Source organism: Podarcis gaigeae, assembly GCF_964106915.1.
Source record: "Podarcis gaigeae genome assembly, chromosome: 2".
Classification (NCBI taxonomy): Eukaryota; Metazoa; Chordata; class Lepidosauria; order Squamata; family Lacertidae; genus Podarcis; species Podarcis gaigeae.
In genome coordinates this window covers 37,117,812-37,142,091 of record NC_139679.1, presented here as the reverse complement: position 1 = coordinate 37,142,091, position 24,280 = coordinate 37,117,812, and the positions used below count along the sequence as shown (strand labels likewise).

The following is a 24,280-nucleotide window of genomic DNA, read 5'->3' as shown; positions in this document are numbered from 1 at the left end:
CCCAGCATCTGGTCACCAAAGGCAAGTGGCAATGCCTCTGAACATACTGGTTCCAATTAGCTGTGCTTACTCAACACTCAATAGCCTCACTTCCCTGAGCCTGGTATGTTGATCACAGGACATCTGATAAGCTGGTACCTTCCAACTTTGTAGCCTTTTATTGCATTGCCCCTTTTGTGCAAGGCATCAAGACTGACACAGTTGGGGAGTGGATATTGAACAGCTGAAATGTGAAGACAACTCTCATAGGCGGAGGGCGTAAGGGTGAGGCATAACCTATCAAGGAGCTAAATCACCCCTGGGATGCATTGAGATGAAGGGTGGGTTATAAATATTCTTTTTAACAAAATAGAATAAAATATGAGGGAGAAATGTGAAGGATGTTTCTGAACAAAATTCAAATTTAAGCAGCAGCAGTGATTGTGATTCTTTAGTTAGACCAGATTTGCTTGTGGTCAAAAGATAAGCAAAAGAGTTGTATACACTGCTTTCTGGTGCCTATCTGATCTGGGTGATACAGGCATACTTGAACACTGTGATATGGGTCACATTCACAACACAGAAAGTGTGCAGTGTGTAAACGGAATACTTTCTTGGTAGACACTCATAGGAGGCTTTGTCAATAGCTGCCCACATCCTATTTCATGTAATATGCTGCCACCTGCAGGAGGCTTACACACATCTGTCTTATTATTGGTTATTGGTTATCTAGGAGTCTTGGTTGACCACAAACTTGACATGAGCCAACAGTGTGACGCGGCAGCTAAAAAAGCCAATGCAATTCTGGGCTGCATCAATAGGAGTATAGCATCTAGATCAAGAGAAGTAATAGTGCCACTGTATTCTGCTCTGGTCAGACCTCACTTGGAGTATTGTGTCCAGTTCTGGGCACAGTTCAAGAAGGACACTGACAAACTGGAACGTGTCCAGAGGAGGGCAACCAAAATGGTCAAAGGCCTGGAAACGATGCCTTATGAGGAACGGCTAAGGGAGCTGGGCATGTTTAGCCTGGAGAAGAGGAGGTTAAGGGGTGATATGATAGCCATGTTCAAATATATAAAAGGATGTCACGTGGAGGAGGGAGAAAGGTTGTTTTCTGCTGCTTCAGAGAAGCGGACACGGAGCAATGGATCCAAACTACAAGAAAGAAGATTCCACCTAAACATTAGGAAGAACTTCCTGACAGTAAGAGCTGTTCGACAGTGGAATTGGCTGCCAAGGAGTGTGGTGGAGTCTCCTTCTTTAAGCAGAGGCTTGACAACCATATGTCAGGAGTGCTCTGATGGTGTTTCCTACTTGGCAGGGGGTTGGACTCGATGGCCCTTGTGGTCTCTTCCAACTCTATGATTCTATGGTTGTACAGTATATTTAAGGGTCAGGGTATGGCCAGAGACTCATGCAGCTTGGTAGTTGCTTCGTGGAATGTCAACATTTGCTTGCAGTTGAAGCCAGTGCATGTCAGAAGGGTAGAGAAATCTTATTGAACTCTGTGGAACTTAGATCAGAGTAGACATGTATAGGATTCTGCTGCTGTTCTTGCTAGGCTGCCTATTGTTTCCCCACAATTGTTTCCCCACCCCACCCCCTCTCTGCTTCGTTCTTTCACTATTCCCAGTCTATGGGAAACTGGGGATGCACTAGAATGGATCGATAGCTATGAATTCCACATGAAAATGCCAAGAACAGCTTGTAAACGTAAGATGCTGCCTTATACTGCAGGGGTTCTCTAGGGTTTCAGGCAGGGAACATTCCCAGAGCTACCCAGAGACACCTGGGGCCTTCTGCATGTAAAACACCACTGAGCTGTGGCGCATAAACTAGATGGACTGGATGAGGTTTAGGCAGGGAGATGCAGACTAGGCTTTGATGATAAATTATTCTTTAAATGACCGTATAAGTAGTTGCTTTGGCTTGTCAATTACACGGAACAGCTTGTGTAGTTCAAGGAACTATGTATTTGTGCAGTTATTTGGACTTAAAACATTTACTGCTATTCTTGTTCTGAGCATTGTATATCAACAAACCAGTTAATTTGTTTCATTTACAGTAATGAGTCTGTGATTCTTGTCCTGGATTCAGTTTTACCTACTGGGGTTCACATTTTTTATTCCTTAGTTATGATGGCCAAAGAGAAGCCACCAATAACAGTAGTTGGAGATGTTGGAGGTAGAATTGCCATCATTGTGGTAAGGAACTAAAAGGCCATGATGACGAATGGGATTTTTTCCCTAGGTTTCATTACATCTCAAATATTTATGCCTGGATGCAGTTGGGATTTCAGGACTGGGCTAGAAGCCATGCAGGAAAACTAAACAGTCACATTGTATTGTCTGGTTTCACTTTTTTTCTACTAATTAAATAAGGAAGTTATCCTCTAGTATTAAATGGCCTTATGAGGCTGTGGTATAAATTCCTGTTAGTTTTCTATCTGGAAAGAAAATCCAACTCTGATAGACAGTGACACCTCACTGAGTGAAGCTTTAGGGTTCATTGCTAACCTCCTGGACAAAATTCTAGGTACAGTAGCCTTTCCATTTGGAGGGATGATTGTTTTAAGATGCAAGACTAGACATCCTGGCCTATCCAAGCTTGTATAGTGTGCATGTTGCCACTGTGTCATAGAACTCCATATTAAAAAGCTTTTCAGAACCTCCTACCCAAAGGTCCCTATTCTGGTTTCTCAAACAGTCAACAAAATTGACAGGGCCTTGTGCCAAACCAGTACATTTTGTGTAGTCTGTGTGACTAGCTTCCTAGTTCCTGCCTTTCCACAAGACACTTCTTGGGTTTGTAACCAGGAGCATGGGCAGCTTGCATTCTGTACCTCTCCTTGAGAGAGAGCTAACTAAAGCCATTTTTGTATTTTCAAATATATCTTTGCCCAAAGAAGCATTTTCATGTATATTTTCCAAACAGCACTCCTTCATAAATCTTTGGAAAGTTTGTGCCTGTCATGTGCTCATTATAGGAACTTAGCCCTGTCCAGGAAGCAGACTCATACCATGCTGGTATAAATACCTGCTACTGAAATCCTTATTGGCAATGTACCAAAAGTTCATATGTAACTTTAGGTTAGACACTGAAGCATCTTCAGATTATTCCAGATTTGCCAAAGTGGTTACATACTGCTTGTGGGACAGTGGAGCAGTTTGTGCTTGCTAATAACTTCCAGATTTAACTGGGATGTGTTTTGCTTCTCAGGATGACATCATTGATGATGTGGAAAGCTTTGTGGCAGCTGCAGAAATCCTGAAAGAGCGTGGTGCTTATAAGATCTTCATCATGGCAACTCATGGGCTTTTGTCTGCTGATGCTCCACGTCTAATTGAAGAGTCATCAATTGATGAGGCAAGTCTTGGTATATTGCTCTAGGGGCAAGATTCCCTCTTATTTGTGTATTGGTGTTGTTTTAAATAGCAAATGATGGATTTAGATTGATCAATAAGTTGACAGATTTGTATATGGAGTACAAGACTGTTGCACATTCTGAATATATAAACACACAGCATCAGTTGGCTTCTGCATGAATCTAGCTGTTGCTGGACGAGGATTCCCATCAGCCCCAAGCAGAATGATCCATTTTCAGGAATGACAGGAATTGTAGTACAACATCTTGAGGACTAGCCCCCTGCCCTGCTGCAGCATATATTTTTCAGTAGCTGGTAAACTAACTGGAGTTAAAGAGTTTTGCTGAGATTGAAACCAAATGGTACTGGTTCATTACTCCAAGAAAAAGAATAGCTGGTTTAAACAAGAACCTTACAAACAGGGATTCCCATTCTTCCACTACTATAGCTCAACACTTAAATGTTTTCTGACTACAGAAACACAGAGCTGTGCTGTGGTGGCTGCCTGTCTCAGTAATCTCATACTTCAGACCAGGGGTAGGAAACCTAAGGCCCGTGGGCCAGGTGCGGCCCAATCACCTTCTCAATCCGGCCTGCGGACGGTCCAGGAATTGGCATGTTTTTACAGAGTAGAATGTGTGCTTTTATTTAAAATGCATCTCTGGGTTATTTATGGTGCATAGGAATTCGTTCATATTTCTCCCCCCCCCCCCCAAAAAAAAATATAGTCTGGCCCACCACATGGTCTAAGGGACAGTGGACTGGCCCACAGCTGAAAAAGGTTGCTGACCCCTGCTTCAGACCATAACATTTTTCCCACCAAGAGGAATGCTGTGCTGTAGTGCCTCCTTCCTCCTTGTCTTACTGCTTGTGGAAACTTGAAGCTGCATCGATGTGGCTGCATTTTTCCAAGCAGGAAAATGCAGCAGATTGCTACAGCGGCAATACTTGTGGTGCATTTTGTCTTCTGGCCTAGAGGTTTACAGTCGAGAGCCATTAACACAGTGCCCATCTATGCAAAACACTGAGTTGTACTCAGATTACACCTACTGAAATGAATGGACCTAATTTAGCCACTCATTTCAGGGGGTCTACTCTGAGTAAAACTTAGTTGAACACCATTCAATATGCTTTCCCCATGACCAGATATTATGGGAAATTGTAGGTCTAAGTGTCTTTCTAGGATTTTAGCACTATTTAAATAAAACTGCAGCTGTACTGCTAGATTTGTCTTAAATCCTAGGTTTAAAATTTAGGCAGACAAGCATTGAAAGCCCCAGCCACCTTTGGTCCAGGTGAATTGTTGCTTTTTCAGTGAGTGGGTGCTGCTGAGCTTATTACTTGACACTTCATACTAGAACTAGTGTTTCAGCTTGCTTGCTTGCTTGCTTGCTTGCTCACTCACAACCCTCCTTTCTCTGGCCCATCTGTTTATCTCAAGCAGTTCAGGCAGCAGCAGCTGTTTCTGAGGAGCAGAGGCGCCAGGTGTTGCTTTCAGCTGCCTCTCCTGTTCTCCTTACTACCAGCTGCCCTGTTCTCTTGCAGCTTTATAATTTTCTTTGTGGTTCTTGCAATAATTATATTAATGACACCTCCAACTATTGCGGGGCATCAAATGCAAATACCTTACACAATCTCAAAACTTTGGCTGCAACCTCTATTTCCATTAAGGAATTTAAATGCAAATGCACACTGTGTGTGTTTGGTGACCCATCAAGGAACTTCTGGTTTGATTTTATTTTTCAAAAGTTAGATCCTGTGAATTATGTTTCAGCCACATTTCTAAATTTAATCTTTTTACTTCCCTGTGCACTGCTAGGTGGTGGTCACCAATACAGTTCCTCACGAAGTGCAGAAACTGCAGTGTCCCAAGATAAAGACTGTGGATATCAGTTTGATCCTCTCTGAAGCCATCCGCCGAATCCACAATGGGGAATCCATGGCTTACCTCTTCCGCAACATTACCATGGATGATTAGATTCTCTTTATCATTCCCACATCCTCATTCCTTAAATAGAAGGGAGAAAAGAAATGTGCAAGGAAATATGCATGAATCGGCAGTGCCACAAAGTTGATGCTATTTGGGTGGGGGAAGCATTATTATGGGTCTGGGTGTCAAGAGAGTGATGCCGTGAGGCCCAGGTATTTCAATTTCACTGGCCAACAGTTCTCGGAGCCAGCTAGATCAGGGTGCAAATAGGCATTGCAGTCTGTTTTAAAAACCGATACTAGTGGTGGCCTTCTGTTCTTGTTCAGCAAATCTTGTGTATTCAATTGCTTACAGAGATTTGACTTCATAAATTCTCTAGTCATGCATGTCTTCAAGCTCTATGGAAGGAGATGTGATTCTTCTTGCACTGCTGGAATGTGCAATGCCCTCTGACTGCCTTTGGAGCCATTCTTAATATGGGTGCAGCAGAGCTTCCTCTTGCGAAACCATCTACACATAGGTACATTTTACTGCAGTCTAGGTAATTTGATCAGCAATAACATAGCATGATGCTAAGGGGTTCCAAAGTCATGGTAGGAACTAGAATGTGCTACCTCTCCTCCTCTATAGAGCCCTAGGTTCCAGTTCTGCCTAGCTGGCCATGTAACAAGAGTATATAACATTTTAAGACTCTTGCTACAGTTTGTGAGTAAATTTGTAAGATTAAGTTCGGTCTGATGGGATTTGCTTCTGGTGGTATTCTGTGTTCCTTCGTGGCCAAAAATTAAAGCACATCGGCCAGAAAGTATAGAAACTTCCATGTAATACCTTCCTGTGTGTTTTACACAGCTGTACTCTTGATGCACAATGGTAAATCTAGAACAGTTTTTTATCTGTTGCGTCCCTAAGAGAGAATTCTATAGTGCTATCTATTAACATATAGGGTGATTCTGCCGGCTGCCCAGTGCAGTGTTTCTTAAAACATTTTACTGAGAAGGTATGCAAAATTCAAATCTTTTTGAGACAGTCCCATTATATGGCAGCCTCCAGCTAACAGTGAAACTGCCTACCCCTTGTGCTGTGTTCTCCTAGGGTGCTAGTGTTTGACCTGTAAGATTCCTGCAACTGTCTAGCATAACCTTTTCTTTGTACCTTTCGGTTGTTGAGGTCCAATGACTCCCAGCCTCCCTGGTCATTGAGTCATGCTGGCTGGGGTTGATGAAGCTGTAGTCCAGTAACACCTGGAGGGCCCTAAGTTCCCCATTCCTGATCTAAGCAATAGAACGCTTGGTCATTAGTAAGAATGAATAGCATACTTATATGACAAATTACCAACCTCTTTAAGGTCTGCTAAGTAACAAAACACTCCCTTCAAGACAGTTCACAAAAGCAGCTAGTGTTAATTGTATTTACTCTGATAACTGTTTGATTAAAAGCAAGAATGTTGCATTTGCCAACTACTGGAGGCCTAAGGCTGTCGTTCCACTCTGACTGGGCAATTGGGGTGAGAGATGACTAGGTACCAGCTACAGTCACTGCTTGGCTGCCTGGTGGCTGCTACTCAAAAGCCCACTCAGTGTTACTAGCTATCATAGAGATGGAGAAAAGGGAAGCAAGCCTGATGCTGCCCACCATACTGATCTGGCAGTTCCCTTTGAGGGAGCCCCTGGAACATGACCCAGTCCTTTGCTCTGCAGTGGCTCTGCCTGGTCCAATCCCTTTAGCCCTGCTCCCCCGCTTTGGGCCCAGTTGTTCCCTTACATTTTCTAGGACCAGACCCTATTTCTTTTTAACAGTTCAGCTGAAGGAAGATTTAGATCAAGGTAGCTTTTTCCTTATCACGTGTGATGGTGTAACAGGAGAAAAACTGCACCTGATGAAATACTTATTCCTGAGAGTGGACTTAAAGGGATTGAAGGTCTAAGAAACTCTACACCTCTGGCCATAGTTCTTGTCAGCTTCCAAAACCCCCTCTCCTGGCCACCTTGTTAACAACTCAAATCACCATGTGAGGGGTTTTCCCCAAGTCCCACTTTATCAGCTCCACCAGCTCTTTGCTTCAGTCTACGATTGAACCTGTAGTAAACCTTCGTCTTGGCTCACTGACCCCCAGCTTCCTACTGAGAGTGGCTCTGACCATTACAACACAGGCTCCTTCTACAGTGTAATGACTAAAGCAGTGGAGGTGTGAGAATTCCAACTACTCACTGCCACTGTGAACATGAGGCACCAGAAGCTTAGAAAGAGGATGTATGAATCATCCTTTTAGCACGCTTTGTAGCAGCCAAACCACTTAGGTCCTTGGCTCACAACAGCTCTTCTTATCTCAGCCTCTTGCATAGGACCTTTTCCCAGTCAAACTGAAGACAGATACTGTATACTATGTTCTGTTCCAGAAATTTCACGTCTCAAGCTCTTGCCTGGCCTGAGCATCAGGCTTGCTTTCAATAAGTCAGCTTTCATTAACTCAGCAGTTAGAAGACTAATTAATACTCCATGGTGTCATAGCTGCTCAGCCAATTGCTGTCAGAAGCTTTACTACCAAGGAGTATTTTTTTGTTTACTGCATTACAATAGAGAATACATGGGCAGCCAACATACCCTTCAGGTGTTGCTGGAATAGCTGCAACGGGTGGAGGTTGGTGTCAAGCAACTTATTGAGTGCATTCCATTGGCTACACCTGGATTATAGGATCTTGAGAGTGCATTCAAATACTCGTATTGAAAGATGAGAAAACAAAAACCTGCTGTGGACTAAACAACCCATTTGTTAACTAATTATCAACAGCCACATTCTGACGCCAAACTATAAATGGTCCCAATAGCCATGGCAACAGGATGCTAAAACAGCAACATTTCATCAGCCATGCAAGCAGATATTCTGGCACACCCAGGCACGGTTTAAGTGCCTTATGGGTGAAATGGCAATTCTAATTCACACTAGAGATTGTAAGACCAGAGCCCAAGCATACAGTATCTTCTAGACTGATAAAAATGGAACCAACTTGTAATGTTGAAACTCTCCCTTAATAGCCTGAGTTATCAAAAACACAGGCGAGGCTTTCAAAAGTATCATGCAGAGTGTCTTCTTCACTTATCTTTTTTTTTTTGGGGGGGGTTGTTATTCACCTTTCCCCAACATATTTTCCCTCCAACTCAAGCACATTTTAAAATGTATATCATTCCATATTAAATTACAGACAAGAAAACTGCAAGTCCAGGACAGGCTTTTAACTGTTCAGCAAGTAAAGTTTCCTCCATTTATGTATGCAAAAGTGCACACAACACAACTTAACTACCTTTCTGTCTCATCACGGCTACCTAGGTATGCACATCTTGTTGAGATGCTGTCTTTTAAAAGCCCTCCCAGATGGCTTTAAACATAAGCAATACCTTGGGATAGGTTTACTATGAATCCTGAGCATTGGAGCAAAATTACTCTCATCCATTGCTGTGATTTTTATGAACTCGGATTCAAAATTGTCTGAGAAACTTCTAATGTTAACAGTTAAATTATTAGCGGCATTGTGTAAAGTTGTGGGTAAAGTCCCAAACATTGTGAGGTCTCCTTTGCTCTCAATCGGTTCAAATATTCATGATGGATTTCTGTTGCCAGTTTTACAACGATGAAAACCACCTATATTCATGTTGGAGGGTTAAAATGTTCATCTGTGCATTATCATACTGCTTTGTTTGAACACTATATTGGTCCTTAATGTTCTAAGCAATTTGGCAGAGACAATTGATATGTCAAGACCCTGGACTACAACAAGAGGGATGGTGGATGAGAATTAAAGTGATGTAAAAGTGTTACGCGTGGCATTTGAATTTTGTTTCTGTCCACACTAATCCTAGAGGGTTTTCCTTACATATTCCAGTTGTTGCAGCATTTTCCCTTTAGTCTTGTAGGTTTTAGAAAGAAAGCCCATAGCCTCTCCTGTTCCATCACCTCCAGCTCCTGGGGAAGACTTGAAGAGGTTATTTTTGCTAGTTTAAGTTAGAGCTTTTGGAGGGAGCTGGCTTTTGGTTTTAAATGGGAAATCACTTCTTTTTCAGATATTTAGAATATTTTTTTCCAGATGCATAACTTAAGTTTTTTAACTGCTTTGACATTTTAACATTTATCCCCCTCATTCTCATTTTGCTCTGTTTTGCTTTTTTTCATGCTCCTTTTTAATTAGGGTGACAGGGTGATGCAACAAACCCACTTACTAGTGCAGACAGTTGCAACCTCCATCTCAAGTAAGCTGCCCGCCTCAAGCTGAAGCTATGGGAGAAGGGAGTATAATTTATACCTCAGCTTTCTGAGATTCTAAGACAAAATAAGTTCTGTCATGCCACACCATGCAACTGGTCACAAAACAGCACACAGAACATGATCCAAGTTTCACAGAGAAGGTAAACCATACAACTGAGAAATGGGCAAATGTCTAGTAGCCTTCTTGCGTGATCAGAAAAAGCATGCTTCCATTGCATTTTATCTTTTTCAAATTTGATTATGTTTACAACCATGCAGAGTCTTATCTTAATCAGAGCTGTCAAAATAAGAGTGGAATTTTGCCACTTGCTGTGGACATGCAAAACAAAACAAAAAACCCTAGATACTTCAGAAAGAACCTTGGTGTGCTTTTGAGAAACAGGGCTGAAACTGGTCCTGATCTGATGCACTGCCTAATAGATCCTGGTCTCTTCCTTGTAGAACCAGAAGGCAGTTTGATCAGGGCTTATATGCAAAAAAGTAACACCTTAGCCTGTACACCATGGTAGGATCTCTGGCCTCTGTTTTGAACATTCTAGGTGTATTATTCCTTTGCGCAAGCTGTGAAGATTGCCTTCTTGAGCAGACATTTTATAATGTATCCAAAGAAGAGGTGATTTATTCAGAATATTCCTGTAGTGTTTAACATCTATGAACCCTTTGTGCATTTCTCAGAGATACTGATGGTGCAGTGGGTAGTATGAAAAGCCTGCTGTCATGCACATGCAGTCAGTTGTTTTTAGTCTTCCAAATCAGGGTGAAGTGGGGGAAAAATCTAAGCATCTACTTTTTTTCAAGCTTGCTTGCTAGAGCCTGTTCTCAACTGCTATGATTGCTGCTAGGAATCCCAAACAAAGATCCTTTTCAACCATTGGAATGGGAACTTTGTTATTTTAAACCTTATTTATTGACTTCGATACTAACCTGAGAAAGGAACTTACCATGATGGAGCTTTGTGGGTTGGCATAAGGAGGCAGCAGCCACTGTAACACCTTAAATTAATCTTGCAGTGACTGTCACTTCTTGACAATGGCGCACTTTGCACCTTGTTTTTCTTTTCAGTTTTCCTTTCTGTTTGGGAGCCCATGATTGATTTTTAATAATTTTTGCTTTGTCATGAGCAAAACTGCAAGCAAACCCTAGAGGGAGGTGCACAGAGAGAAAAATCTATGTACATGCCCTTGCCTTTGGACACAGGACACAGCCTTCCACTTGCATGTATTTTTATGATAACCTGGAAAGCTCTTCCACACTAAGGGCTCGTCCAGACTGCCTTTTGTGCTGTGTTTCTAGACACAGGTTGGTGCTTTAAAGCTTTGTGTCCAAGTGTTGTTTTTTTGCCAAAGCACTTTCCCCAGGGAAATCCATGTTTTACTGCTGAATTGGAGAAAATGGCAATTGGATTCTCTGCAGATTTGCTCAGATTCAGCAATAAAACATGGGTTTCCCTGAGGAAAGCACTGGGACCAAAAACAAAACAAAACCCCACAACACTCAGACCCAGAGCTTTAAAGTGTGTGCCCATGTCTGGAAAGCACAGCTCAAAAGGAAATCAGATGAGCCTTAAGAGACCAAGGTATGAACAGTATGTTCAGTGTATGAACAGTGCCAATCAAATGCTAAACATGCCCTGGGAATAATTTCCCATAACAGAAGGCTTAAAGGGGGTTAAGTGAGTATCCTTCCTCAAAGAATTATCACATGCAAGATTACACACTTTAGGTGTAATCTTACACATTTCCCTGCATAAATTTCTCCTGGGAAGTGAGGTGTTTTTGAATATATCATATGATCAGTAGGACTCGTGAGGTTTTAATTTTGCTCCTGAAATGAAGATCTGCCTGAGGTTTTATAGAATATAAATACAGTAGAAGGTTTAGAAGGGATTCCTGCGTTTTGTAGTGATACAAAATAACTGAACTAGGCTTGTACATCAGTAACAGCTTCAACAAGACATGGAGAATTCCACATGATCCCCTATTTTAGAGACGGAAAATCTGTTGCAGAGTTTCAGATCCATGCTTATGATAGAATTGATGCTGCTAGCTAAGGACCTTGTGAAGGATGCAGTGGGTGAATCATTCTGTTAAAACGAAAAGCAAATCAAAGTATCATTCCAGAGGGTCTTTAATTCTTGTAATTTGAAGGTCCTTGTTTAATAACTCAGTATTTGGATTTAGCAATGCCAGAGCTTAATAGCCCTTTTGAGTGCCAGCAACTGAAAGAGAAAGTGACATTTCTTCCCTTACATACCTGGAATTGTTTATACAACCAATGGGGCAAGCTGTGATTGTAGTTATGAAGGCTTGTTATAACAATGTGATCAGAGAAAATGGTCACAGATTCCCTTTCCAGCTGTTGTCTTCAAAATATCCCAAGAGCTGCTGGTACTTATCTCTAAACTGGAAACAGCAATTAAGGTGTGCCAGCAATTATGAGGAGTCAATTGCAGATTATGTTTAAACAGTGCACACACATCAGCTGCGGCCCTCTGACTTGTTATAGTCAGACATCATTGGTGAGCAGAAATCTCTAGTAAGCGAAGCTGACTACCCACTTTCCTGAGAAGAGTGAAGGAACACAAAAAGGATTCAGAGGGTGAATTAAACAAAGGATGCTGTACTGTAACCCACGGCTTTGGAGCTGTTATCAGGTGGCTCCACTCACAACAGTAAATAAGTCGACAGTTGTGCTTCTTCCAAGTATATGCCAAGAATTGTCTGCGTCCAAGTAAGCACTTGAGGAAGCTTATAAACACATGATTTTAAATCTACAGCTATATCTCTTTAAGAGTTTCTAGTGTGAGTAAGGTAAAGGTAAATGGGACCCCTGACCATTAGATCCAGTTGTGACTGACTCTGGGGTTGTGGTGCTCATCTCGCTTTATTGGCCGAGGGAGCTGGCATACAGCTTCCGGGTCATGTGGCCAACATGACTAAGCCGCTTCTGGTGAACCAGAGCAGCGCACGGAAATGCCATTTACCTTCCCGCTGGAGCGGTACCTATTTATCTACATGCACTTTGACGTGCTTTTGAACTGCTAAGTTGGCAGGAGCAGGGACCGAGCAGCGGGAGCTCACCCTGTCACAGGGATTCGAACCACCAACCTTCTGATCGGCAAGTCCTAGGCTCTGTGGTTTAACCCACAGTGCCACCCATGTCCCTCTCTAGTGTATTTATGCACTAAAATGAAAACTGCAAGAATTGCTTTTCTGAATGAGGCCAAGGTGCATCTAGCCTAGCGTTCTGACTTGCAACCAACCAGGTGCCTCTAGAAGCTTATGAGCAGAGCAAGTCATGCTGGGAATAGTCACATCCTTGTTTGTCCCCAGCATCTGGTCACCAAAGGCAAGTGGCAATGCCTCTGAACATACTGGTTCCAATTAGCTGTGCTTACTCAACACTCAATAGCCTCACTTCCCTGAGCCTGGTATGTTGATCACAGGACATCTGATAAGCTGGTACCTTCCAACTTTGTAGCCTTTTATTGCATTGCCCCTTTTGTGCAAGGCATCAAGACTGACACAGTTGGGGAGTGGATATTGAACAGCTGAAATGTGAAGACAACTCTCATAGGCGGAGGGCGTAAGGGTGAGGCATAACCTATCAAGGAGCTAAATCACCCCTGGGATGCATTGAGATGAAGGGTGGGTTATAAATATTCTTTTTAACAAAATAGAATAAAATATGAGGGAGAAATGTGAAGGATGTTTCTGAACAAAATTCAAATTTAAGCAGCAGCAGTGATTGTGATTCTTTAGTTAGACCAGATTTGCTTGTGGTCAAAAGAAAAGCAAAAGAGTTGTATACACTGCTTTCTGGTACCTATCTGATCTGGGTGATACAGGCATACTTGAACACTGTGATATGGGTCACATTCACAACACAGAAAGTGTGCAGTGTGTAAACGGAATACTTTCTTGGTAGACACTCATAGGAGGCTTTGTCAATAGCTGCCCACATCCTATTTCATGTAATATGCTGCCACCTGCAGGAGGCTTACACACATCTGTCTTATTATTGGTTATTGGTTATCTAGGAGTCTTGGTTGACCACAAACTTGACATGAGCCAACAGTGTGACGCGGCAGCTAAAAAAGCCAATGCAATTCTGGGCTGCATCAATAGGAGTATAGCATCTAGATCAAGAGAAGTAATAGTGCCACTGTATTCTGCTCTGGTCAGACCTCACTTGGAGTATTGTGTCCAGTTCTGGGCACAGTTCAAGAAGGACAAACTGGAACGTGTCCAGAGGAGGGCAACCAAAATGGTCAAAGGCCTGGAAACGATGCCTTATGAGGAACGGCTAAGGGAGCTGGGCATGTTTAGCCTGGAGAAGAGGAGGTTAAGGGGTGATATGATAGCCATGTTCAAATATATAAAAGGATGTCACGTGGAGGAGGGAGAAAGGTTGTTTTCTGCTGCTTCAGAGAAGCGGACACGGAGCAATGGATCCAAACTACAAGAAAGAAGATTCCACCTAAACATTAGGAAGAACTTCCTGACAGTAAGAGCTGTTCGACAGTGGAATTGGCTGCCAAGGAGTGTGGTGGAGTCTCCTTCTTTAAGCAGAGGCTTGACAACCATATGTCAGGAGTGCTCTGATGGTGTTTCCTACTTGGCAGGGGGTTGGACTCGATGGCCCTTGTGGTCTCTTCCAACTCTATGATTCTATGGTTGTACAGTATATTTAAGGGTCAGGGTATGGCCAGAGACTCATGCAGCTTGGTAGTTGCTTCGTGGAATGTCAACATTTGCTTGCAGTTGAAGCCAGTGCATGTCAGAAGGGTAGAGAAATCTTATTGAACTCTGTGGAACTTAGATCAGAGTAGACATGTATAGGATTCTGCTGCTGTTCTTGCTAGGCTGCCTATTGTTTCCCCACAATTGTTTCCCCACCCCACCCCCTCTCTGCTTCGTTCTTTCACTATTCCCAGTCTATGGGAAACTGGGGATGCACTAGAATGGATCGATAGCTATGAATTCCACATGAAAATGCCAAGAACAGCTTGTAAACGTAAGATGCTGCCTTATACTGCAGGGGTTCTCTAGGGTTTCAGGCAGGGAACATTCCCAGAGCTACCCAGAGACACCTGGGGCCTTCTGCATGTAAAACACCACTGAGCTGTGGCGCATAAACTAGATGGACTGGATGAGGTTTAGGCAGGGAGATGCAGACTAGGCTTTGATGATAAATTATTCTTTAAATGACCGTATAAGTAGTTGCTTTGGCTTGTCAATTACACGGAACAGCTTGTGTAGTTCAAGGAACTATGTATTTGTGCAGTTATTTGGACTTAAAACATTTACTGCTATTCTTGTTCTGAGCATTGTATATCAACAAACCAGTTAATTTGTTTCATTTACAGTAATGAGTCTGTGATTCTTGTCCTGGATTCAGTTTTACCTACTGGGGTTCACATATGGACCAACACGAATCCTGATTTTTCTGTCTAGCTTCACTCACATATACAAAAAAATATATAGCTGCAGCATCCTACCATACCTAATGTAAGGCTCCCCTGATTTCATTGCGCAGTAAGTGGGTCTTGAAATTTCCTACTTTGTTTAGAGAAAGGCACTTGGGCACTATCCAGACCACCTCCCCCCCCCTCTCACACACACACATAACCAACATGGACACACACTCCTTTAACCATATGTTTCTTGTTCTGTTTGCATCTCAGATATGAGAGCATTACAGTGCCCATCTGTGCAGTGCACCTTTAAAAGTGGTCCCTGGGTATATTACGAACTATATATAGAATATCATTTCACCTCCACTGCAATGCAGTCAGGCCAGAAGTAGAACACCGCTATCTAGCCCAACACTTAGGAGAAGCAGAAAATACGGCAAAGATATATTCTTGATCATGGTTTTAGAGAAGCTGTCCTTGTTGCTGTTGCTGCTACATATTTCTTAGTTGTCCTTCAACAGCCGGTCTTAGGATGGGTTGTAATTTGTAAAGACACAATTAAAACAGCAATAAAAATAAACAACCCCATGCATAACCTTAAAACAGTAATTCCATAGTGATCTCTATTAGAATTCAGCCAATCAGAACTCAATCAAATGTTGAGCATTAATTTCATATGCTTAAGACCTGTGGGAACTGCTGCCCTTAATGTGCATTTGCTGTGCGGACTGTAAAACAGGGGTAGCCAATGTGCCCTTCAGATGTTTAGTGGTGCCCATCAGCCCCAGGCATCAGGTCCAAAGCTAGAACTGGAGCTGTGGTCACTAATGCGTTGGCTACCCCTGCTCTACAGCAGGTCCTTAAGGGCATTTTCTCATCTGTAAATACAATTGGCTTGGGTGAGAGAAACTGAGCACAGCCACCAGTTCTCATCACATGATGAGGGCATCTAATCACAGATAAGAGACTCTGCAAAGAATCTGCTCCCCCCCCCCCAGATTCAAGGTGCTAGTCCTTTCAGTACACACAGAGAGCTGTTCTGAGCTGATGCTACATACATACATCATTTTATTTGTATGCCGCCTTTCCATAGCTAAAACCATGCTCAAGTTGGCTTACAACATGAAAAAAATTGCATAGTTACAAATATAACCATAGTAGTAAAAAACTACTGTATGAATGTATTTGTTCATTAGTCAGCATACCGTGGAAACATGATTACGTCCTGCAAAGTAAATTCACATTGTTTTAGAGTAGCTGACATGAGTAGACTGATCCTATGCATTTCACTCAGAGATACATCCAACTCTGTCCAGTGGTGGTTTAATCCCAAGTGTCTGCCACAGAAATTTTGGCTTTATTGATAGGGAAATTGCCAACCCTGTTAAGAATATAGAAATTCATCATTTCTGGCCCTCAGCCAAGCTGCCTGGGACTAATGAGAGCCAGAGTTCTCCATCCTGGCCCTACATCTGTTTCACTTTTGCCCCTTTTTTCACTCCATCCCAGTTATGAGAAATCAAGGACCAGTTGCTCTTTTGTGCTACTGTGGAGAAGACAGGAGCAAAGGAACTCAAACTGCAACTAAACAACAGAAGTGAGATGTTAGGAAGAGCCTTCCAATTGCGAGAGAGGCAAAGCATTGGGATATTTCAGTTGAGATGTGACAGGCAGCTGCTGCTTGTCGGAAGTCACTGTGTAGGTGAATGTTTGCTTTGAGATTTGGGAGAGAGCAAGAGAGAGATCAGGGCTCCAGGGATAAGGACCATGTGGTCCTCCAGATGATGCTGGACTGCAACTCTCTTCCTGTGCCGGCTTGGCACTGATGGGAGTCCAACCGCACAAAGCCCCCCTGTCTGCTGTACTCACTGTTGCATGGGAACTTTGTAGTTGCCCATTGTTGGAGGAAACATGCTTTGGAGTAGAGGGCATCACTACATATTTAAAAGACCTGGGCCACAGGCCCATTGGACATAAATCTGCATGAAATGTGCATAGGTTTTTATATCTGTATCTATAGATATATATAAAAATAGAATTATATAAATTTAATAAATAATAATAATATTTAGATTTCACAAATCAATGCAAAACTAACCGTTAAATAGAGTGTATGAAGTTTGGCGAGATGAACCTTGAGATCCCTTCCCACTCTAAGATTCTATGATACACAGAGCCTGTTTTTCTCACCACTGTCCAATTTCCCCCACTTGCCGCTGTCCACAGTTTATCTGTTCCCAGTATCTTGAACACTAAAAACAGCTCTGGTGCAAACTAAGCCGTACCTGAGACAGGTCGCTTCCACCATCCAAGGCCTTCGGTTGCAAGGAGAGCTTTTGCAGGGGTCTTGCTTCTGGCAAACGATGACCTTAGGGCTAAATCACGCTTACGTGGTTCTGCGCAGTATTTCAGCACTTTCCCCTTTTTTCCTGTAAAACCTATGGGGCAATTTAAATGTTTAAAGTAAACAGATCTACGAATGCCACCAACAGATATAGGGGGACAGCCCCCCCTTTAAAAAAAATCAGTGTGTGTAGCGTCTAAATTTTATTTTATACTTTTTGAATCTGCTGCTCGGAAACTCATAGGAAAGAAATAGCTTAATTAAAGTGGAAATATATTAAACTGGCTAACAAACCTCCCCGATTCCTTCGGCTCCCGCCCATTCCTCTCTGCCTAGCAAGGGCGGGGGGAGCGCGCGGAGTCATAATTCGCGCGGCGCCGCGAGTCCCGGAACGGCGGAGGGCGGTCACCCCTGTCGCGTAGCAACCACAAACGCCGGCTCGCAATCAGCCGGCAGCCGGCGAGGTAAACAAAAGCACATGAGCAGTTCTGGAAGCCAATCCTGGAACGAGAAGGTTTGTGAGGCAACCAATGGAACGCAAGGATTCGAACGGGGCCGGATTGTCCGCGGCGGAGGCGCTGTCTCTTCCGAGCTTCGGCGGGGAGCTGCTCTTCAGTCCGTCGCTCGCCCGAGCTGCGAGCTGCGTTGGGGGCGGGTGCCGCCTAGGCTGAGGGGAGCTTTGAAAAAGCCCTTTAAATAGAGGTGGTCGTTTTGAGGGGGCCGGTGGGAGAAGGATAGGCAAATAGAGCAAAAAGATAATGCGAGATAGAAGCGCTGCTCATCCCTTTAGGGCGCGAGCCTGCTCACTTTTGGGAATGGGCTTACAATAAATTAGGCTTTAAAAAAATAAAAATACTCCAGACATATATTCCTTGTTAAAAAAAAAGGGAAGAGCTTTTATTTATTGAACTGCCTTCCCATCCCAGCGTTATATTTTCATAGGGGTTAATAAAAGATTAGGACGGGGTTTTTTTTTTTGTTATTTCTTAGAAGAAGATTTTATTTTATTTTTCTTAAATAAGGCAGCTGGCAGTTGTCGCAAAGCGAAGGGTGGGTCGAAAGGGGTGCAGACATGTCTCTGAAAGTCACCTTGTACGAGTTGGCGGACATCTCCATAGGGACTCCTGAGGTTGGCCATGTCAATTTCAATGCCCTTCACACCCTCCTCCATGCCATCCTCAGGTACCTCAAAATCCAGGATGCCATGGCGGAGGTCAAGGTGGATCGGGGCCCGCCACCCAAGCCAGACATGCCGGAGGCTATTGAGACAGGGGTTGGGGAGATACTGTCCGATGAAGAGTTACTGAAGGGCAAGGATGGCAGGGCAGGCAAGGAGGGCCGGGAAGGCAAGGCAGGCAGGGCAGGCAAGGAAGGCAAGGAAGGCTTGGTGGGCAAGGAAGGCAAAGAAGGCAAAGAAGGCCTGGAGGGCAAGGAAGGCAAAGAAGGCCTGGAGGGCAAGGAAGGCAAAGAAGGCAAAGAAGGCAGGCCCAGGAAGGAAAAGGGGGTTTCAGACAAAGACATAGAATCTCGCCTTGACGACTTGGAAAATAAAATGTTCGCGCTGCAGGCTAACCTCCAAGGGATGGCAGATCAGGTGCAAGGGGTGGAAGATCAGGTCCAAGGAATGCAAGATCAAGTGCAGGGAGTCCAGGGGAAAGTGCAGGGGTTGGGAAAGCGGGTCAAAGGGTTTGAACAGCAAATGTCTGGCCTAGAGAAGCTGCCTTCTGGTACCGACTTGATGGACAAAGCCAGGAGTGGCTCTGTGGCCGATCTATGGCAAGCGATGCAGTTGCAGAAGAAAGTTGAAGCCAACGAAGAGGGCATCAACAAGGTATGTGAATGATTAAAAAAACAACACCCAGATTGTTGAAATTTTAGGGGCATGCAAAGGTTACATCGGAATTGAGTTAAGAGTGCCCTTTATAGCGATTGCGGACAATATTAATTTTAGACTAGTTTTTGAAGGAGGCATGAAGGGCATGCAGACTGTTTTGGTTTGGGTTTTTTCCTTTAAAGGCCTAGCTCGCTGCAGGGATACAGTACAGCAAGCTGTCAATCATTCCTTTCTGAAAGTTCCACCCCGCCCCAAAGATGTTTAACTGTCAGCTTGTGTTGGAGTGAAGAGACAAAGAGAACTATTATGCATTGTTATGTTGTGTTGGCAAACACCATAATCTGCTGCACCGTGATTCTAGATCTGTTGTGCAGATCTCGGCAGTGCCTGAAGCTTCACACGTATTCCTCCTTGGAGGTGATGCATCCTGGAATAATGAACAGAAGCATAATTAAATGTTTCCCCATGGAATCATTTCTTAACCCTTAAGAAAATGCATCAAATATGCACTTGGTATTTACATCTAGGTACCTTGTCAATACAAGCTTCACCTCCTCCAAATTTCCAGAATTAGTATTAATTCCTGTTTTACGTTTTTGACTTAAGAGTTTGAATACTCTTTCAAGCAACTGATTAGTCAAATGCTGGTTCATACATTTCAAAAACAGTGCATGCCAAAGCTTTTGTTACTTGTAGTGCTTCGTAAAGTCATTGGCAACAGAGAAATCACTGTTTTGCTAAAGTTCTGAGAAATCCAGAGGATTTGCTAAGTTACACCAGACAGGCATTGATTTACCTGTCAAAGGAGCACTGGGACTGGTTAAAGTGGAAAACTGGATGGATGCCAGTAACACTGTGTGCCCCCACCCTCTGCCCTCAACATTTCCCCCTGCATTAGAATTGGTGAACCAAAGGCAGCTCAGTTTGTGAACTGTGAGGTATGCTATGCCAAGATTGGCTCCCAGCAGAGCTAAGCTTTGCAACAGGCAACTGCAGGAGCAGTTGAAATATCTTGCATTCCTTAAGTTTCCATTAGTTCTAGATGCTCCAGTGAGCTGGACATGTAGAGACTCATCTCTTGCTATTTAGAAGCTGGCTTATTCTGGCTTGTGCTGAGACCCCAGCTGGGTGGGCAGGAGTCCGTTCCCTGTATTCCGTGCATAGGAATAACATTAAATAGAGCAGAGACATGGAATATTTTTCAGCCTAAGGGCCACATTCCTATCTGGGCAGTCTTCCAGGAGCCACATGCCACTAGTGGGTGGGACCAGTCCAGAACAAAATGTTGGTGGAGCAATTCATGTAAATCTTATCTTTGTACAGTAGACTAGTTTCTACACATGCTCCCACACTCTTCTCTATCCTTTCTATCCAGGCAAGCAAGAGGCATTATCAGAGTTCAAGGACACAGACCAGCAAGGCAAAAACAGTCAAGGAAGGAGCACGGCAGGGGCAGGGAGGGTTGGTGCCTAGGGAGAAAGGGTGTGGCATGGAGAGAGTCCTGAGGACCAGACAGTGAATTCTAGAAGGCCATATTTGGTCCCTGAGCCTGAGCTTCTCCACCTCTGTGGCAGAGTGAGGGAGCTGTTGAGGGCAGTAACGACACCCCCCAGTCCTGCCATTCAGTCTGCCCTGTGCCCCCTAAGCTAACCTGCTGCTCTCAGGATGCTGCTGCTGTCTCTGTCAACCAGCACTGGAGTAAGTTTCAGCCGCCAGTTGAATAACCTTTGTATGTGGAAAAGGGGAGCACCATCTTCTCCCTCACCTCAGGCAACAAAATGTCTTGGCCTGGCTTTGGCCTGTTAGTTCTAGCCATCTCTTGATGCACACCAGGATGTCTTAAATCAGGCAGCCTTCCAGTTAGTTAGGTCTGGTTATCATTTGTAGAGTGTTGATAACAAATTAATATGAATGCAGTTTTGGTAGGAGACGTGGTGTGTGTATGTGTGTGTGTGTGTGATGAGCTCCAGCCCCCGCTGGGAGCCCTAAAGGCTCCACTTTCCGTTTTCGCCATCTGGGACTGAATTCCAGTCCTTCTGGGCACGGACATACACTCACATACAGACATTTGAGAGTGAGTGAGGTGGTTTCCATCTCTACTATCCTCCACTATGGGGCTTTCTGAGGACCATCTTGCCCTGAAGGGAGGAGAGACTAAAGACAAACTGGCCTGGAGAGCTGCCTACAACCTGGTTCCCAGTAGTGGAGTTGAGGTGACCTCTCGCTCCCTTAATCGCCACCCCAGGGCTACTCAAAGAACCTCTTTACCTGTGGGAAGGGGAGATGTAGCTTTCAAAAAATATCCCTCTTGTAGATTATCTTGGCTGGCTTATTCTATAGATTTAATTGCTGCCTCTTGTTTTAAGATTTTAACGTAAACTGCTTTGTGAGAGTCAACTCAAAAGTGGTATATTAAATTGAATTAATCAGTGTATATAATATTTATTAGATTTCTATGTTTCATTAGATAAGAGGAACAGAATCATTTTGCAGTATAGAGTCGCCCCAGACAACATACCCCTACTAGTCTGTGAGGCGAGCTATAGCAATAAGTACATGCTCATAAGTACTCCAGATTCAGAGTGGATAGTGATGACAGGGCAAGCTCTGTGTGAAACTGCCTATGAGTTAATGAGCAGCAAATTGTTATGTCCAGTCGCATCTGGCAAAGGCCTGGGACAAGTCTATACTTGAATTCTTAGTGAGATAGCTGCTGTTCTGATTTTCAACTAACCTCCTGGTGTCTAGTGCATTGAAGAGGGTGGTAGGAAATGTAATCATTTAGTGAATTTGAACTACTATTTCCTGGTTTCCTATTTGGGGAGGCTTCCACAACAAAGCAAGACAGAGACTTGATTATTTCCCTTAGTAGATGATTCATTGCCTAGGCCTTAACAGATTAGTCAAGACATAAAAGCACCTCAATGTGGACATGTGTGTGAATGAACTTGAGGGACATTAATGACAGCACATATTGCAAGCACATTTTATGGTTGGTTTGTTTTTGTAGCCAAACAGGAGAAGTAGAAACTTACTTTGAGAATGTTGCCTTTATTCTGTTCATGTCCTTGTGAGCAAGCTAGCTGACTATTTCCACAAACACCCCACCATCCACATAATCCTACTGGAATCTTAAGACTGCTGTGTTGGGTTTTCTTCTGGCTGCAAACCAACTTTCTAATACATTTCCTGTGGTGCAACTGAAAGCTATACTGTTTTCCTTATGCATGACTTTAAGTACATGGAAGTACATAGGGAATAGCTAAATGTGACTCTTCATAACACCAGAATCAAGAGGCACATACAACTTGAGGCAGGTAAACTATTTAGGGAGGAAGCAGGGTTGAAGAAAACCAGTATCTTTATTCCGCAACAACCACATCAACCCTAACCCTAACCCTAACCCTATGAGGCTAATAAGCTGTTTAAGGGAAGTGTAGCAGTCCTGCTGGAAAGCTGTCCTGGTTCTAGGTTTTATTTTTGGAAGGGCTTGGGCAAGATCTCTGATGACAGCCACTTCCTGCTTACCACTGCCCATTCACTTGTCTCTTCCTCTGGAACCTAATCTGCACTACTTCCCAGAGGGACAAGAGAAAGCTTGTGGAAGTTACTGCTATTTCTCCTTACTTTACTCACTTGGAGAGCAAGGCTGAATGGGCAGTAGTGGTCAGGACCAGAAGGCTCCAGACTATAGTCAGATGTCTAATGCCAATCCCCTATGATACTCCTGGAGTACAGATCTAGTCTGGGTGTTTGTGTGCAAATCTGAAGGTGCTGGGATAGGATCTGACAAGTGTTATAGATAGCGTTCCCATATTTCAAAAAGTAAGAACCAGGTCCCCCTGAAAGTTGTTTTTCTACAAAAACGCCAAAGAAACACAATCTTTTTTTAATGACTTGCCAGAACAAAGCGGCGCCTTTCAGAAATCCCCCTGGATGTCAATTCTGCCTTTTAAATCCCAGATGTATGGTAGCCCTATTTTAGACGCCTAAGGTGTTCCTGTGCATCAGCACTCTTTCAAAGGCAATAATATCTGAATTTCAAGATAAAGAGTTTGTACCTGCTTGAAGATAGTTGACTTTCTTATACTGAAGTTTAGAAAAATATTGTTGCCTCTGCAGAAAAGCAAATGGTTAAAACATATTGGACATCAAAAAATTGTTGGAGGTCCCCCTTGCCCTTGCTCAGTATGTTCTATCCTACCACCTTGCAGTAGGTGGTGGGCTTTTGGGGGGCTATATTGATGCTGTTCCCTCTTTTCCTCTTTTGGATGTAGTTTATCCTGGGGAAACAGCTCCTCTCCAGTGTAGGCTGCTTAGAGTAAAGTGGGAATGGGCTCTGTAAGACCTGAAAATAAGTTTCCTACAGCATGTCTTCTGTCTTTGGCAGTCAGAGACATTAGGAAACACATGGTAGCTTCTTGTCAGTTGGAAATTATATTTAGGCTGATATTTAGAGGAGTCCATGCATTCATTCCTTTCACTGATATTGTATCTCTTTTTGTATTCTAGGCCATATCTTTGTTGCAGGATGTAATAGATGAGGCTGGCAAAATGAAGGCAGCCACAGCCAATTTAGAGGATGAAGTACAAAAAATCAAGGATCACTTAGCATTGGTAAACTAGTCCACGCCTTATTTCCTTCTATTTAACCACTTTTCCTGTTGGGTCCACCTAACCCCTCTGAGTTCAGGAGGAAAGCAACACTGAGAGGATGAGAGGTTCAGCAGTCTGACCCACATGTTCAATGTGTTTGTCAAAGTGGAACTTCGCTCCCATTTTGATATATGATTGGGGAGACCTACTGTTAAAGAAATGGGCTGATTGTCATTGTGTCTTATTTGCCCCAGGCCTAGCCATAGGTCTGGAAGTGTTGGAAGAAGTCATTCTCAGCCTTGGCAATCCAAAACTCAACCTGGCATATTCATAGCAGGCACTGGGATGCTATGCTTAATACTGTGTATTTTTGAGCAATATTGAATACCCAGATACATCCCCAGAGGCTATCCCATGAGAGCAATTCAGGTTTCTGGGCTATGCTTTTGTTTCTTTGTTCTCTTGGAAACGTGATGTTTGCTCCTGTCCCCAAAGGCTTGTTGGGAGGAAAAATGGCCCGCTGCGCTATGCATTTGCTGTGAACTGGGCATGCAT

At 43.5% G+C, this 24,280-nt stretch overlaps 2 protein-coding genes and 1 long non-coding RNA gene across 5 annotated transcripts in view; 2 read left to right on the top strand and 1 right to left on the bottom strand.

Annotated features, from left to right (window-relative positions):
* The first annotated feature begins 2,111 nt into the window (after window positions 1-2,111).
* Window positions 2,112-9,090, top strand: LOC310838404 (phosphoribosyl pyrophosphate synthase-associated protein 1-like). Its single transcript, XM_083725739.1, has 3 exons — window positions 2,112-2,186; window positions 3,202-3,348; window positions 5,167-9,090. The coding sequence occupies exons 1-3, from the start codon at window positions 2,118-2,120 to the stop codon at window positions 5,323-5,325; spliced, it is 375 nt and encodes a 124-aa protein (XP_083581865.1). The 5' UTR covers window positions 2,112-2,117; the 3' UTR covers window positions 5,326-9,090.
* On the bottom strand, window positions 8,391-12,346 carry LOC310838412. Its single transcript, XR_014560964.1, has 2 exons — window positions 11,789-12,346; window positions 8,391-10,674 (listed from the first exon to the last, which is right to left on the bottom strand). It is a non-coding gene; the product is annotated as an uncharacterized lncRNA (long non-coding RNA).
* A 5,415-nt stretch (window positions 12,347-17,761) lies between these two features.
* The window catches only part of QRICH2 (glutamine rich 2), a 42,053-nt gene continuing 35,534 nt past the window's right edge, over window positions 17,762-24,280 (top strand). For 2 of the 3 annotated variants that reach the window (XM_083725610.1, XM_083725608.1), the window contains exons 1-2: window positions 18,193-19,126; window positions 23,642-23,746. In XM_083725610.1, coding sequence (XP_083581736.1) covers window positions 18,368-19,126; window positions 23,642-23,746 — 864 coding nt within the window. In that variant the 5' untranslated portion in view covers window positions 18,193-18,367. Of the gene's footprint in view, window positions 19,127-23,641; window positions 23,747-24,280 lie in introns of all 3 variants that reach the window. The other variant, XM_083725609.1, reaches the window with a different exon arrangement.